Raw genomic sequence first — 16,994 nt, 5'->3', positions numbered from 1 at the left:
CATTTTGACCTATCACCGGCCGGAGGGTGTTGAACAAATCACCGAGCGATAACCAAAACTCTTACCCCATGTCCGGTCCGATAAGAGAGTGCCTGCGAAGCATGGCGCGTGCCTGAGCGTTGCTCATCTTGGCCGTGGCTTCGCCGTTAATGGCCAGGATGAGGTCGCCCGCGCCCAGGCGGCCGTCCCGACTGATGGAGCCGCCGTGGATGACGCTTCGGATCAGCATGCCCAGGCCGTCTTTCATGGCGCTCACTGTCATCCCTGCCATAGACGGAAAAATTAACACACAAGTTGTGTTAATCACACATCGTGTCACCAAAAAATATCCAAAAAGTTTCACTCTACAATTTGCTTGCAGTTTAACATTTCGAAAAGGGTTGCTTAGATTGCGCTTTATAAACAACACATTTATATAATGTACAGTAATACTGGAAACTATTAATGCTAACTAAAAAAAACATAAAATTCAATTCATGATGTTATGATATTAATTTTTAGTCCTAAAAAGCGGCCCGCGTAAGATGAAAGCAGCCGCAATAATTCGAGAGAGGCCTTTCCTCTTTATTTTCGTGAAACATTTCGATTTGAAGAAATGAACACAAACCAAGACTGGCGTTGCCCTTGACAACCGTGATGGTCCGTTCAAAACTGCTCCCCGAGATTGCCACTCGCTCGCCGGCGCCTACGCTCGCGTCGACCTCCTTGTCCTCCTGGGGAGAAAACCACAACAGACTCGTCACCTCCTGACACAGGAGTTCAGAACATTCCTCCTAAACTTACTTCCGTGCAAATTGGTTGTTGGGCAAAAGCGTCGCCGGGCTCTTGGGCGCGACATTGAACCGATTCCTGCGTTTCAGGCTGAATCTCAGGTGTGATCCGGAGGTCATGAAACGGCCTGTAGGAGTCGAAGGTGTCCGTCGTTTCCTCGGCGGCGGCTTGGTCCTCATCGGGAGCGTTCGGAGGGGCAGCCGCCGATGCCGGTTCGAAGTCGAGATAACTTGAAGTCTGTGGTGAGCATTGTTAGCTTGATAAGCGGAATTTTTTAAATTATTTTGATCATGTTTGGAAAAAAGAAAAAATGATGACAAAATCTTGTGTTTGGTGCGAAAAAGGTCAAAAATTAATCCAGTGGAAGCGCCGGGCGACGATGAGAAATGGATTGGATGTCGTAAATAGTTGTAAAGAGAAGAAGCAAAAGTCCAACGTCGGTTTTGTTGTCATCAAAGGTATGAAGAAAATATTTCGTTGGGCTATCTTTGAATCATTTGGCGAAACTTAATTGTTAGCCTGCTAGCTAACATCAGCTCTTTAGCGCTTTTTCCAATTCATCGTCAAAAACACAATTCTGTGCCATTTTGCCACACAAGCGAAAATTAATTTGTGTCAGCAGCATGTCAGGGAACCCCCTTCCCGTTTTGGAGAGGATGTTTTCTTCAAAGCAAACTCAATTAGCAAACTTACACAATGGCGAAAAGTGACCAAAAATGGACGCTTGATTGATGTTAACATTGGCACTTAGGTAAGAGGTTTGCATATTAAAATGACATCAGGACTAAAATTTAGCCCCCTAAAAAACTCTGGAGTGATTTAATTAATTAATTTTTTTTTTTTTTTAGACTTGCAAAAAAATTGGCACGCCCCCTTTTTGGAGCTCGGCTTGTTCTATATTTTTTTTTGCGGTCACAGCGTCTACGTCACAGCAAGGAGGCAAGCGATAATATTGCTGTAATTGTCTGCTCTGAATTTCTAAAACGGCGACCGATCGCCACCAAAATGCAAATGCACATTTTTACTCATGTCCACTTCAACTTGTGAAAGTAGAAAAGCGTTCTGCATAAAATTTGGATTTATCGGCATCAAACGTGAGATCATGTGATCACCTCCACAAAATCAAAATGATCGATTCTCGATTTGATTCTCCACTTCCACAGGCTGAATGCGCACACGAACCCCGGCTGGTAATATTTCGGACATTTAACCTCGCTGAAGTCGTGTCAACTCGTAGTAGGCAAACGGCAGCGGCCAGCAGGCGGGCATGGATCATTTTTTTTTTTTTTCGGAATATTTAAACTGAGTTGTTTCCACCATGTCCATTTTTGAATCCATTTTTCTCTCGATGTAAATTACGCCGGATTTCCGTCTCCGTTTCTGGCAATTTACATAACTAGCATTCTTGTTTCGGTTGACATTTGAAACATTTAAATGACAGCCATTTTCTCGATCGCTCCCGCTTGGTCACATGACATCATCGTGTTTGTTTACTGTGAGGATGCTTTGAGATTTTGCCACCCGGACGTACGCGTAAATGTGTAGCCGCTCACCTCGGGCGTGGATGCGCGCAGGAAATCCAGATCTGAGCTACTTCCGTGAAGCGCAATCATCGACGCCTGGAACGTGTCTTCTTCGCCGTAATAAGCACGCTCTAGCGCCTTTTCGTCCACTTCGCTCGTGTCCACCTGACGAGAAAAAAAAAACTTAAACTCCCAAATCCAAATTCAACAGAGGTTGCTTGAAAAACTAACTAACCGATGTCGGCTCTGCCCGAAAAAGAACCCCGCCGGGCAGTTCATCTTGGTTTCCGTCTTGGAGTAAACTAGCGCTGAAGTCAAATGAATGAAGAGTGGACAGCAGCGTGACTTCCTGCTCACCGTAAAGCTGTGGGGAGTAGGAATCGCCACTTATCCCCTAGGAAAAGTGGAAAGATTCTTTCAGTGTCTCCAAAGTGTTGGAGGATTACGATTGTCATTGGCCATTTTTGAGAGGTGCGTGCGGTTCACATCGTGCGGGAGAACTCTCACAGAGGCCCGGTAATCCGTCTGACCTCGGCGCCGGTAATCCAGAGGTAATACAAGTGAAAATGAAAACGGCAAGTGCGGATGAACAGCCGCTAGCGGTCGCACGCCTGCTTGTGACCTCGTCGTTGGCGTTTCCTGTTTGACGGAGAATTTTCACGCCGGACGCAACATCGTCGCCCAAAAGACGAACATTGCCGTTTAAACTCAAAAAGCAGACAAATTCAAAGCCTTTCGATGATCTTAAATTTTTAACTCATTCGCTACCGTTGACGGATAAATACGTCAAAAATCCATTTTCTTTTTCTTGACGGGGAGTGAACACCAACCTGTTAAATCATTTGAAACAACTGGGAATACTTACGGGAAGAGGTTTGGCAACGCCGATTTGCACCGTCCCCAGCTCGGCCCCCTTGAGAGCTTGGACGGCGTCTTCCAGGCTGGCGCTCTCCAGGTTGGTATCGTTGACGAACATCAGTCGGTCGCCCGGTAGCAGTCGTCCGTCCCGCTCGGCAACGCCGTTGGGAACCAGAGAGCGGATGACGATGACCGTCTTGGCCGGGTCCAGTGGGTCCTGCGGAAGGGATGAAATAACACGGAATGAGAAACGGGTTAGAAGTGAACGAAAAAGAAGTTTTGTCGTCGTCGTGGTACCTGGTAGTCGAGAATGCTGAATCCCAATCCTCCTGCTCCTTTCTCCAGCTCAATATTTTGGATCTCCAGCTCCCACATGGCCAAAGGAGCGCCCGTCACCTCTGGAATTGGATCATTTGCCGCTTCCGCCGCATCTGTGCGACACGGCTCGTGAACTTGTTCCTGCTTGAAGGGGAAAAAATGGCTCGTCGCTTTGATGATATCATAAGAAGCCGAGCGCTGGCTTTGAAGTGGCTGCGCGTAACTGGAGTCGGGCTACCTTCTTGGCGACTCCTTAATCTAGTGATGGGAAAACGAAGCTTCAAATTTGCTTCATGAACCAGTTGTTGTATTTTTGAGTCCTCTAGATAAAGGTTTTAAAAAAATGGCAACAGAGAGTGCCACCTACAGGAGTCCAAAAATACTACAACGGGTTCATGAAGCTGATTTGAAGCTTCATTTTTCCCGTCACTACTAGCAGCTAGCTGTTAGCATTAGCAACAAGTTCCAGCTACCCCCGTCATCCCAACACCGGTTGCTGGTGTTAAAAAGTCATGGACTTGTCTGAACCGGTCCAAAAAGGATGCGGACCCCCCCCACCCCCCCCACCTTTTGGGTAGTTCTCCCTCATTATCGAGTCAAGCATGGGAACAGAAAACCAAGTACCTGTAGTTGCAATCGGGCATTTGAAGCTTCCTCTTGTGGGTTTGACGATTCAATGTGGGCCTGTTGGGGGGGGGCGGGTCTGCAGCATGTCATGTACACACCGAGGGGGAGTTCCTTCAAGATTCGGACCACCTCCTTGTGGGTCTCACCGATCAGAGATATACCGTTGACCTGAGAAGACGAAAATCAAATTGAGATGGGACTCCATCGTTGTGGTGCGACACAATCGGGCCTCCTTACCTCGACGAGTTCGTCCCCGCTGAAGAGTTTGGCGCAGCGGCCGACGGGTCCTTCGGGCAGCACGGAGCGAATGAAGTGATGGCCGCCGTTGGCTTCCAGACTGATCCCCAGGCCGCTGCTCTCGCTGAATTTCTCCACTTGAGCCACCTGTCCAAGTCGTTCTCATTTCATTGACTTGATAAACAAAATAACAAAAATTCAGCTCTTGGCGAACACTTACGACGACTTCATTATTTGCGCCGAGAATCTCTTGCCACTTTTTCACGAGTTCCTCTTCGTGAAACGGCGTCAGCGTTGTTGTCCCTTTTAGGGAGTAAAAAGGTTAACAAAGTCAGCTGATCTCAAACAACAGACACCGTGTGAGTGTTTGGAATTGGGTTGCTAGGTTGTTCGACCCCCCCCACCCCTCCCCCCCCCCAGTCTCCTACCGTGTTTCTCTTGTGTCATCTGATCTACAACCGGCGTGACGGCGCGGTCTTCGTTCATTGTCTGCTGCTGCTTTTCGTCTGCGCACACAAGGCACAATTGATCCTTACGTTATCACATACACACAAAAAAATGGATGGAAAGCCAGTCAGTAATTGTTTGTTCAATCATTTTTCAATTTCTTTTAAGGCAAATATTATTAAATGGCAATATCTCATTTCTCAATGTTGTTAAAAGTGAAGAAAATGTGCTAGAAACTAGAAATTGACGCACACGACGCGGGCCACCTGAAATGAGGCCTTGAGTTTGACACCTGTGTCTTAACGGAACTGCAGTGTAATAACAAACCTGGATCACCTACTTTAGTTCATTATACAAGTTTTTATACCACCAAACAAACATTTTTCGTCGTTAAAAAAGAAAATGTGTCTGCAATCCACGCAATATCAAGAATCCATCACTTAGGGACGAGCCAGGACACTCCAATTGTTTAGTTAGCACTGGTGCTAGCGCTAATGTGACTGTTGAGCGTATTGAACGGACTTTACTGCGCCTAAATTAGCAGTGAACGGCCACCAATTGCGATGGTGTCCTGAATAGAAAATAAAAATGGTTAGCAATTGCTCATTAATGCCACAGGAGGGCAGCAAAGCACTACTTGTGTTGAAATCAAACTCCCCAACTCAGTTCAACATTCCTACTTGACTTGGGTCGAGTATTGATTCAAATTTCTAAAATCGATTCGCCCGATTCGACTCAATTTTTGATTCACTTTGATTGATTTTCGATTCAATCGAGTATTTCACGCAATAGCAATTTAACTTTCATATGGAAGGCATTCTCAGAAGAACCAATACTGCAATTAGTACAAACTTCTTTCTGTAACTAGGTGCATTAGTGCAAATATTAATTTTTAATTCAAAAAATAATTTACATTGAGACTTGAAGCCAATCGTTTTTTTTAAACCCAGCCTTGTCGTTGACACTTTCCTGCCACCAGATGGAGCCAGACCAATAACAGATTTTGCACATTTTTTTTTTTTTTTTAGATTTAGCAAATAGTCAAATCCACAAATGCCAAACTATGAAGAGTTCACGTCAGTGTTTTCTTATAAAATGTCATTGCGCTTCAAAGAAAAGAAATATACTCAATTGAAAAGAAAACTTCACTTGCTAGCTCCCACAGCGTGAGTCTACCTTGTTCTGATTCCGTCTGTCCGTCCATGTCCAGCTCCTTCAGGATTGCCGCAGACGGAGGCAAGATGGTGACGACGGGCGACACAACAGCTGGGATCTCGTCAGGCCGGAATCCCCGACGAATCAGCTTCAGGTGGACGGCCTGACCCGTGTGTCGGAGGACTTCCACGGCCTGTTGGTTGGTGTAGCCTTGGATGTCCACGGCGTCCACCTACAAGGCAGCGAGCAGGCGGGGAGTCACACGTAGACATTGTGAGTGATCTATTCAGAAATTGCGATGAAAACAAAGTGCCATATTTCTCGCATGTCCCAAGTAGAACAGAGAGATGTTCATTTAAAAAAAAAAAAAGACAAATGAAGTAGTTACATCCAAGCCGGGCTCATTTTTAATGTCTAGTCATTAAGAACGGGATGGCTCTTTAATCTTTTATATTCCCAAGAAAAATGTACCATTAATTGTTAATTCCTCAAAATTATGCAAATCCACAGACTGAATGGATTCATTGCTCACATAAAACATTTTCTGCCTCGAATTTTAATTCTATTAATTAGCCTTGGCGGAGTGGGCTGGGGCGGCACCTTCGCGTTTGGGCCCTAAAAAATTAAAACAGCCGTAAAAGGTCAAATGAGTGAGCAGATTGATATTGAAAAATAAAAATACACATATAAATATATATATATATATATATATATTTATACCTTGCATAACCGCATGAAACCATATTGCGCAATACGACTCATGCACATTCTCAGTTTTTACTTTCCTGATGACTTGCGCTGAATGGAATGAGTCAAGGAGAGAGTCCAGACAGGAGCTGCTGATAGCGAGCTTTGCGACCACCTCCTAATGAGGCGGGAATTTGAATTTAATATTTGCTCGTGCCGCGGCTGCCGGTTGTGCTGGTGGACGAGGGCTCCTCCGTCCCAGCAGCGGGGAAACTTCAAACTCCGAGCACGTGCCTTATCGCGTCGCCCGCTTCCACCTGACCCGCCTGCTCTCCAATTAGTGCGAGACGCCCCGAGCAAGGAGCCCACCGCAAAACAAAAATCCTCCTCTCACTCTGTATGGATATACTTAGCTTACATGTTCTGATATATTTTTGATCTTTTATTATTCGGTTTCGAGCAGACAGAACAAAAATGGAAACTGATCATTTTGCTAGTTAGCGTCCTTGTATGTGCATGCGCGGTGTTTCTGCTCTGTATGTCAATGCGATCGACCGAAACCCCCTTTGCTCAAAATCATCAAACTGTCGAGTCCATAGTAGATGGCAAAGGCTACAAAAAAACAAACAAACAAAAAATATTGTCAGGCTCACAGTTAGTGATCGATCGATTATCGGCCGGGCTGATTATCGGCGCCGATATTTGGCATTTTGCCGATAATCGGTATCAGACTTTTTTTTTAACTTTCAAGGCCGATAAATTAAAAGCTCTCTCTCTCTGCTGTGCTGGTGGCCCTGCCTGCAGAAGCAGATTGGCCCGCTCACAGCATCATCTGATTGGTTCCTTGTGCAGTGGGTGGCAGCCAATCAGCAGTCAGCTGCTGCCTGTTTGCTTTTTCACCTCGAGTCAAACGCACTACAACAGACTTCGCCGAAATTTGAATAAATGGCAGTCAACTACAACTCACAAATAATCGAAAATTAAACTTTAAAGAGATGTTTGTTTTCGTTGAACTATAATACATTCGCCTGAGCCTGGGAGCTCTTTGCACTTTTTGTCTATTTTCCAAAATCTAAAAAAAGCTTTCACATGTTGTAAATCACTAAAGTTGTTTAATAAACATGTGCTTAAAAGGCATATAAACTAATTCAAGTTTTTTTTTTTTTTAATCAAATTTTGACAATTTTTTTCGATCAATGAATATCGGCTTCAAATATCGGTTATCGGCCTCCATGACTACTAATAATCGGTATTGGTATCGGCCCAGAAAAAAAGCACATCACTCTATTATGAGTATAAACCAAAAAAATGGGATTATTCGCCCCCAAAAGGCAAATAATTATTCAGAAAGAAGATGAACAATAAAGATTTTGATTCTGAGAGGGCTTTGATGCTCGCTGAGGTACTCACAGCTACTATCTGGTCTCCCACGTGAATGCGGCCGTCTTGATCTACGGCGCTGTCTTTTGTGATGCTCTTGACAAAAATACCGGAGGGCTCTGTGGAAATGAAATGAAATGAAAGGCAGAAGACTTTGAAGCCGCCCACGTTTTCTGCATATTTAAACATCTCCTGACAAAAAAGACCGTACAGTATCGATAAGTTGCAAATTTGCGGAATAATCTACGTGCCATCAATAATCATGCGAATATTTTGGATTCAGTCAAGAGCGCTCACCTGAATTTTTATCCCCAACATAACCGGCAATCGTGATCCCGAGCCCTTGTGTGTTCTTGATGAGGCTCACGTCAAACGTGCCTTCTTCCTCTTCCTCTTCCTCTTCCTCGTTGTCGCCCTGTGGAAGGAAAGGTTGGGCCATTTCAGAGCCACAATCCGGACGGGAATGGCGCTTTCCAAAGGACGGCGGAACCTTGTCCGCCGGCAGCGTGGACGCGGAGACGGAGGGGTTCTCGTCCACGTGGCCCCGAGTGATGACCAGCTTCACCCGGTTGCCGCACTGTCGCAGCACCTGCGCCACCTGCTCGCTGCCCATCCCGTACAGGTCAGTGTCCCCGATTCTTAGGATGTGGTCTCCGCTTCTCAGGCGGCCGTCCTTGAGGCCCAAAAAAGGGTCAAAGGTTAATTAGTGACTCACCGTAGACTAGTGATGGCAAAATGAAGCTTCGAATCTGCTTCATGAAGCAGTTGTAGTACTTTTGGACTCCTGTAGATGGCGCTCTCGGTTGCCATTTTTTTAAAGCCTTTATTTCAAGCAACAGTGCCATCTAGAGGTCTCAAAAATACAACAACTGGTTCATGAAGCAAATTTGAAGCTTCATTTTCCCATCACTATTTTTGTTTAGATGAAGTAATAAAAACAATTTTAAAAAAAGTTCAAATATGTGGAATATATATAAATATTTGAAATAGTTAATTTGGATAATAAAATAAGTGATTCTCATTTTTAACATTGAATTATTTGCAATAAAAATGCTTTCTCGTGTTTTTCAATTAATTTGATTATAATTGATGAACCAAAATTATTTCATAAAATAAATGTCTATGCATATAATTGTTGATTTGACAAATTTTCCTTTAATTTTCAATAAATAAATTAAACAAATATTTAGAGAGATTTGTTTATTAAAAAACATAATATATCCATTTTCATGAATTTTCTGCATGAAAATAACTCAACTTTAAAAAAAAAAAATCCAAAAAGAAGAGAGAGAATGATCAAAACATGTCCATTTATTGTATTATGATTTATGTATATTATTATTTACGATAGATCAGTTCACTACACTGGTTGAATTTTTTTTTTGTAATTTTTTTAAATTCATAAATGCACATAATTTTTTTGTACGGTTTATCTGCCCTTGTTTTTTCTCGAGCACATCAGGTTTTCATAAAAGTAATAATATTATAATATATGTTATCGAGTAATATTTATGACTTATGAATTCATCAACAGGTGGACAATTTCTGAAACATCAAATTAAAATGCACGGGAAAATCCATATTGCGCCAGCTCTTATGATATGTTCAACTTAAAAACAAAAAAATTAAAAAATATCTCAAAAACCTGACGTGTGGAAAATACATTACTTTTATTTGGATCAGTGACAAATTTACGTGAAGCCATCTGAGATTAAAATTAGCTGTAGACTCATGCAATTTATTGAGTAAAAAATATTTTTAAACTTACAGCAAAATGTCATTTACAGAACTCTTGAAATGTAAACGACGTTAAAATTTAAATCAAGTGCAGTCACCTGATCGGCGATGCCTCCAGGAAGAATCGTTTTCACAATCACGCCGGTCGTCTTCCCCCCGACGATACCAAAACCCAGTCCGGTGCCGTCGTTGACCAGCTCGATGGTCTCCACATGCCGCCACTAAACCGTCACGCAAATGTTAGCAGCCGCTCCTGCCGCGTCGTGTCGAGTGGCGGCACTTGCCAGCTGAGGTATGGGTCCCCGGGCCACGGTGAGCCGCACCCTCTCGGACGCCCTCTGGAGGATGCCGATGGCCTGCTGGTGGGTGACCGTCTGGTCCAGGGGTTGGCCGTTGATGGCCAAAATCTGGTCGGCTTCCTTCAACTTGCCATCGCTGCAGTGGGGGGGGGGGGGGAGAAAGCTCACGACGTTGCTAACGGATCGACGTGAAGACTTGAGCGCCGCGTTAGCATACCTGTGAGCCACACTTCCCGCTTGAATCTCTTGGATGAAGATGCCGAGCTCCCCTCGGTTCTCGCTCTTCAATCCCACCACGCTGAATCCCAGACCCCCCGACGTTGGCTTCCGCAAGTCCACATGTGCCACGTAGCGCCCCTGCGTCGCACACATTGGGACGACGGTAGCATAGCAAGCAAAACCTAGCTAGCTACTTTGACTTGAAAAGCCCCGGGAAAATTCAATCGCTTCAAATCATATGATGGCGATTGTACCTGCGCCATCGTCTGAATAATCGGATCCAGTTGATCACATGCCGGATTGTCCGACGAGGCGACATGGTCGCCGTTGTGTTGCGCATCTGTGACGCGATCGCCGCTCCCCTGAGAGAAACAAACACGCACGGAAATCTCTTGGAACTCATTTACAACTATTCAACACCGCCATCTACTGGCATCTGATTGTCATTACAGTTACGTAGACGCTTCAATTCGTCCACAATTTCCCAAAACGTTCCATTTGACGAATATAAACGTCCTCGGCACCGAACGAGTTAAATATCGCGATGGCGTCGCCGTCTGGATGCTCGCTGAGTGCTGTGATCTTCCAGTCCAATATTCGGCATCCCGAAGCTCGTTATACCCCATGATTAGCCGCATCAAAAGCCGCCTCATCCTTCACAAGATAATGTCTGCTTTTTCCCCACAATGGCTCCAAATCGAGTATTTCTATTATCATCGCGGGCCATCTGGAGGCCTCAATGTGCTTGTTTTTAATTACTGCTGTGACAGACGTGGCGTAGAGCATCAAAATGTTTATTCGCCACCAAAAGGGGGACACATGTCTAGGACCCAAATAAATCGACAAATCTTACAAGCTAAAAGTTTGTTCAAGCAAAGTGGATATTGGTCCGAATGTTTTTTTTTGTTTTTGCTGAACGATTTTCTGAAAAAAAAAAAAATTGTATTGCAATTTCTTCTGCTAAAAGTCGACCGTACACCTAAGCACTTATTTTGGGTCTTTCCCGACTCTTTATTTCACTTTAGCGATTAGCACGCTTAGCGACTCCTCGTTCGGCTCCTCGGTTAAAACGCTACTTGTTAGTGGGGTTGTTTATTTGTCACCACGGAGGAGATCATCCGCATCCCGCAGCTCGTTGCTGCTGTTCTGCACACATTTACATATAGTACAAAAAAAGTCTGCGCTGCTCCAATGCTAGCTAGCTTAGCTTAGCACTTAGCATTCAAGCAGCGGCAAAAGAAATTAATTTGGGGACTACTTTTTCTTTTAAATCAGTATGTCGCTAATTAGTGTGACCCGCTTCATGGAAAAAACATAGCTTTGAGTATGTCGTAATCGCGTTGTCTGAGATCGCAATTTCAGTCCCAAAACGATAAATTGTTCAAACCAAAAAAAAAAGAAGTCCACAAATGTTTGTAAACTGTAACATGATATCTCTACACTTTGAATTTCCTTCCTGGCAGGAAAATGGCAGTCCAGCCTCTTTAAGGTCATTTGTGCGTCATTTCCTACCAGAGTTCTTCACAGGCCTTGCTGATGTTAGCGTAGCATGTTGCTAAAGTGCATGTGCCGCTTTGTTGGCCGAGCTAACTAAGAGGATTAAAGTTCCAGTCTGGTTCTTGCCATTTAGCCGATTGTTTCTGCCCCACTTCACACACAACCAGCGCCCACTTTAATTTTTTTTTTTTGGGGGGTAGTTGTTGCCATGGCTACGCGGGCTGACCGAGGCCCGACGGACTGCTTTACTTTCCAAGTATTACTTTGAAGGAATCTAAACAGCGCGGCTCTCATCTCATCTCATCAGAAGCCGGCCCACCCTCTCGCCTCCCACTGCATTGCTTGCATATTTTCATCGGGCTTCCTGTGGCCCCCTTAAGAGCTCTTTGCTCGCTACGATAACGTTCGGCTCGCAATAGCGAGACTACCGGAGACGTTGTGACTTGCGCAAGATAAGCGCCCCCCACTCGGATCAACAATTGAATGAGAAGGCGTTTTCTTCTTTCTCACCGGCGTGTGGTTTGAAGCCCTTTTTCTGTCTAAGAAGCAGGGGTGTGCATTGGGGGGGGGGGGGCGAGGGGGTGGTGACCCCCAATTGAAATTGCGCACAAAATACTAGTTTGTGGCCCAAAAAAATTCACTACAGTATCCTAGCTTCCGTGTGCAGCCAGATTGGCATTGCAAATGAGAATTTGTCGTCAATCAAAGTCCCGACCCCTCCCCTGCCGAACGGAGCGGTCACCTGGTCTTTGAGCTGCTGCACGGACTTCTGCAAGGCCAGGATCTGGTGGAAGAGGGGGCTCTGGAGCACCGACTTGAGCAGGCTGAGCTTCTCCTCGGTGGGCACCTCCCCCCGCTCCTTCAGCTTGGCCTGGAGTCGCTCCACCGCCTGTAAGGCACGTTGCGTGTCTGAGAGCCGAGCGTCACATATTTCAGTGACGGGTCGTGAGAGAAAGAGGACACGACGTGGCGGTTATTCCTTTGGGATATGAATAGTCGAGGCAAAGCAACTTTGTCCGTTGAAATGATGTCAATGTCAGAAAATTCAACAGTGGTTCGAATTTGGAGATGCGACGATTAATCGACAATTAACCGATTGCATTGATCAACACTGATTTTGGTGTCAAAATTTTCGTGTCCAAATTGAGTTTTTTTCCGCTTTGGCGCTCGGTTTGGAAATATCCCATATTTTTTTTTCAACATAGTTACGACATTGATTGATGGGGCTCTTGCGGGGTTTTTTTTTCCAAGCATGTCCGTACAGTATTTTTATTTTTGACGCAACATTGTGAATGTCGGAAGCCTTTTATATACAAATCATGTTTCACATAAAAATTAAGCACAAATTCAGAAAAGTAGGCAATATTCAAGGTAAACAAATGCAAAAAAAATGGCAAAGTCAAACCACAAGCACTACTAATTAATTCCAATTAATTGTCCAAAACGTCGATATCTCGAAAACTACAACCAATTAAAAAAAAAAAAAAGGATTTTATTTTCTGATACAGCCGTCCAATATTACCCAGAAACTATGAAAATATCCTTGGCATTCTTATTCCTTTTTTTTCCCAGTGTTATCAAATTAATCGATAAAGGTTTTGAAATTCGATTAATTGTTTAAACAACTTGTTTATATGAAATAGTGAAAATTGCACTGTGGATTTTTTAAAAATAATATCCTGCTTTTTTTTTTATATAAGGATGGAAATTCTAATTCGATTAATCGATGTAAAAATCAACAGATTTATTGACTGTCAAAATAAGCGACCCTACATGCAAGACAATTTTTTGCTTGCAACATGACCCCCAAAAAAAATGATCAAACCGCACCAGTCATGTAGTTGTGGTCTGGAGTCACATTTCAGGTTTTCAGTCAACGTACATGCAGTCAATCTCATCCCAGTTTATGTAACGGACCTCGGCTGGATCCCTGAACACTCGTTATGTGTTTTTCTTTCCAACAGAGGAAAAACAACAAAGTTTCCAAAGCTTTGGAGCCCGTTGGCAAAATGTTGGAATCACATCAGGAGGAAATGAAACAAATCTTGTGTGCGCTTGCCAGAGCGGGAGAAAGCCGCTCTTTGGGAACGCTCCGCTGTCATGTGGACAAAAATGAAGCAATTTCCCGCGCTCACCCACTGTGACTATCACCTAAAGGGGCATGCGCCGGGGTCTCAAGTGAGGATTTGTTGTTTGAACAAAGCCAGTCGTCAGCATGTTTTCCCTCTCTGGGAACGACACAGGTAATCTTATTGGGAACGCATTCATTGGTCACGCTTGAGCGAGCAGACAAAAGGTTTGGTCGTGGGAGGAAAGCGTCGCGACTGCATTGTGTTCACGGCAAAATTAGCATTTGATAGATGGAAGTCAACGCTTAACGGCGAGGATCATCATTTGCGGCGCAATGACTCTGTGGAGCGCATTAGGCTTCCATTAAGGACAGTATCGACTCACCCATTGTTTCAATCATTTTTACAGCTCCGGCCGGGCGGGATTTCTCCCCATTAAAAGCAATTTCACACTCGATCCGCTCGTCAAGGCCTGGAAAGCAAAACGGAATGTTAGTGGCAACAATGGTAGAGGTTGGTTGAGGGCGTGACGTGGGCATTGGCAGCCGGCTATTCATTAGCCCAAAGAGACACTGCGGAGTCAGCAATGACACGATTCGGGATCTGTTTATGAAATGGACGCGAAAGTCGGCAGGAGGACGGCCCTGTTCTGACAGTTTTTGGGTTGGTTATGAAAATAGTCATTGGCTGGAGTTCCTGTTTATACAGTCGTTGGCAAGCTCTGTCTCTGTTATTACAGTGTTATACATCCCACAATCCCAACAGAAACGTCAGCAGACCTCAGATTTAAGAATTATTATTAATTAGTGAGAGACCGATATTTTTTTTTTCAGCACCGATACCGATTCGTAGTAGTCAGGGAGGCCGAAAACCAAAAAAAGGGGGAAATAGTGTCAAATTAAAAAAAACAAAAAAAAAACTCCAAAACTTGATGTCATTTAAATGCCTTTAAGCACATGTTTATTAAACAACTTTAGTGATTTACAACATGTTAAAGCTTTTTGAGATCTTATTTTAACAAAAAATTAACAATAAGTGCACGGAGCGCCCAGGCTCAGCTGCATGAATTATAGTTCAATGAAAACAAACATGTCTTTAAAGTTTACTGCGGGAAATTGTTTTCTAGTTGTAGGAGACTGGCATTTATTAAAATGTGGGCATGGTGCGTGTGACTCGAGGTGAAAAAACAAACAGGCATCTTACTGCGTCTGCAGGCAAGGCCACCAGCACAGCAGAGAGTGTGCTGCAGCGAGCCAAAATAAACCGTCTTTTAATTTATTGGCCTTGAAAGTTATTAAAAAGGCCGATGTCATTTATCTGCAAAATGACAAATCTCTGCGCCGATAATCGTAATTATCATAGATGTTAGTTTGTGGCTTCTGTTATTTTTTTTTTTTTATGAAACAGCTTCAAATGTTTCTTTCTTTAGTTACTTATTTCATACGTCTCTCCTCACTTGTCGTAAACGTCGCCGAATTTCTAAAAACAGCGATCAAAATGTATGTATCTACTTATCGAGACGTTAACCCCTCTGAAAAGATTTGAAGGATCGCCCCAATATTACCCATCTTCTGGAAATAACGTTTTCCTCTCCTCTGAGGCACTCACTCCAGAAGCTAATGGCCTTGGTAAATGCGAAATGATCTTTCACTTGGATGGCACATTTTCACTTATTAAGGCACTCAAAGCGCTTCGCATTCAGTTCGCATTCATCGACTGATGGTTGATGAGCGTTGAGTATGTCACGTGACCCGGGCGACGACGCGTCAAGACAACTCAAAATCGACTGTCTGCCCAAAATTGGGCTACATTTGTATGTCTCTTAATGAAAGATATAAAATATTGCAACGATAGTTGTGACATTTGTCGAGGTTGGTACGAGCACACGTCGAGTCGTCCACTTACAAATTGGCGACATTAACATCTTTTTAACGCTTGTATTGACCCCTCATGGCCCGCCCGCTCACGCTAACGTCAGTCTGCTGTAAACTATATCCACGTTTTTTTTTTCATGATTTAAAGCAGAACGATGTGAAACAAATAGTTAATTATAACATATGCGCGTGACAAGCTAACAATGATCCGTCGAGGACCGTTTACTGATTAGCTCGCTGCAGGAACAGGACTGAAGTCCGGAATACGGCGTTTGATGTTTTTCGAATCACCGACGCGTACTTGACTGTGTGCTAATGTGTGCGACAATCATCGTTTGCTGGGCTCGAATGTGGCATAGTAAGCGAGGACAATCCGCTTTTCTTGACTCCTCCCCCTTCTCCTTCTCCTCCTCCTCCTCTTCATCCGATCCGTGGCGAGAAAAGCAACAGGCTGCCGTGCAACAAAAACTCCGGGCCAACTTTGATTGCATTACCGCTACAAAACCAAGAAACCGAGCAAATGAAAATAGTTGACACAATCCGCCGAAAAGCGAACTTGAAACTCTTTCGTCGTGTTCGCGGATCAACTCTCGCGGCGTCACCAGAGCGAAAGCCGCATTCGCAAATGCCTATTTTAGAGATAAACCACCACATATGTACTTACATAGAGCCGGGCTTCCCCCGCGGACGGTTTCCAACACGAGCTCGTGTCGTCCCACGGCTAACGGCGCACTGACCCGGGCTTAATAAACAAAGGGGGCGTAGCGTAACCCGATCCTGCGGCGGTGGCTGCGCTGGGAGAGAGACAGAAGCTCCAGCAGGGGCGGAGGGTTGAGTCTCTGGGGGTTAAGGCCCCCCCTGGTGGCGGTCATCGCTCCGTGCAAAGCCTGCGATGGTGCGCCTTGACCTACGGGTTTTGATTTACTCCGTGACCGTGCTTGTAACTCAAATCACTCGTCTCTCAATTTTTTTTCTCCTTGCAAATGGACAGAATTGCCATGAATCCTTTGTATTCAGCCCCCCCCCAAAAAAAAACAACAGCAAACGTTTACATGTTTATGAATTAAAAAAATTACTATAATAATACAATAATTCTGCACTTGATATAAAAACATAATTGGAAAATTAAAAACAAACGTCACACTGCATTAATTGAATTCTATAGGTCCAGTTGTGACCACCTGGAGGCAGTACAACACAAACTGTCATTTTTTTTTTCATTTTTTCACCTCCTTTTTTTTTAAATATATATTTTTCATTATATATTTTTGCTTGTTAAACATCAGAGTTAAATAT

General features: G+C 44.1%; 1 protein-coding gene across 2 annotated transcripts in view; it reads right to left on the bottom strand.

Annotated features, from left to right (window-relative positions):
• Positions 1-16,292, bottom strand: part of mpdz (multiple PDZ domain crumbs cell polarity complex component) — a 31,129-nt gene extending 14,837 nt beyond the window's left edge. Inside the window, exons 1-21 of one of the 2 annotated variants that reach the window (XM_088295012.1) lie at positions 16,000-16,292; positions 14,210-14,296; positions 12,498-12,664; positions 10,513-10,620; positions 10,257-10,396; positions 10,025-10,175; positions 9,839-9,961; positions 8,301-8,676; positions 8,034-8,122; positions 5,958-6,168; positions 4,763-4,840; positions 4,555-4,637; positions 4,335-4,481; positions 4,095-4,265; positions 3,450-3,614; positions 3,160-3,369; positions 2,530-2,688; positions 2,325-2,459; positions 784-1,008; positions 608-713; positions 66-264 (exon numbers count right to left, since the gene is read on the bottom strand). In XM_088295012.1, coding sequence (XP_088151138.1) covers positions 66-264; positions 608-713; positions 784-1,008; positions 2,325-2,459; positions 2,530-2,688; positions 3,160-3,369; positions 3,450-3,614; positions 4,095-4,265; positions 4,335-4,481; positions 4,555-4,637; positions 4,763-4,840; positions 5,958-6,168; positions 8,034-8,122; positions 8,301-8,676; positions 9,839-9,961; positions 10,025-10,175; positions 10,257-10,396; positions 10,513-10,620; positions 12,498-12,664; positions 14,210-14,296; positions 16,000-16,189 — 3,320 coding nt within the window. In that variant the 5' untranslated portion in view covers positions 16,190-16,292. The remainder of the gene's footprint in view (positions 1-65; positions 265-607; positions 714-783; positions 1,009-2,324; positions 2,460-2,529; positions 2,689-3,159; positions 3,370-3,449; positions 3,615-4,094; positions 4,266-4,334; positions 4,482-4,554; positions 4,638-4,762; positions 4,841-5,957; positions 6,169-8,033; positions 8,123-8,300; positions 8,677-9,838; positions 9,962-10,024; positions 10,176-10,256; positions 10,397-10,512; positions 10,621-12,497; positions 12,665-14,209; positions 14,297-15,999) is intronic. The other variant, XM_088295013.1, reaches the window with a different exon arrangement.
• Between the last annotated feature and the right edge of the window lie 702 nt (positions 16,293-16,994).

The sequence above is a fragment of the Idiotropiscis lumnitzeri genome, chromosome 4 (assembly GCF_059441095.1).
Source record: "Idiotropiscis lumnitzeri isolate Australia: NSW breed Sydney's pygmy pipehorse chromosome 4, RoL_Ilum_1.0, whole genome shotgun sequence".
Lineage (NCBI taxonomy): Eukaryota > Metazoa > Chordata > Actinopteri > Syngnathiformes > Syngnathidae > Idiotropiscis > Idiotropiscis lumnitzeri.
The sequence above is the reverse complement of the archived record's forward strand: the minus strand, read 5'-3'. Positions and strand labels throughout refer to the sequence as shown.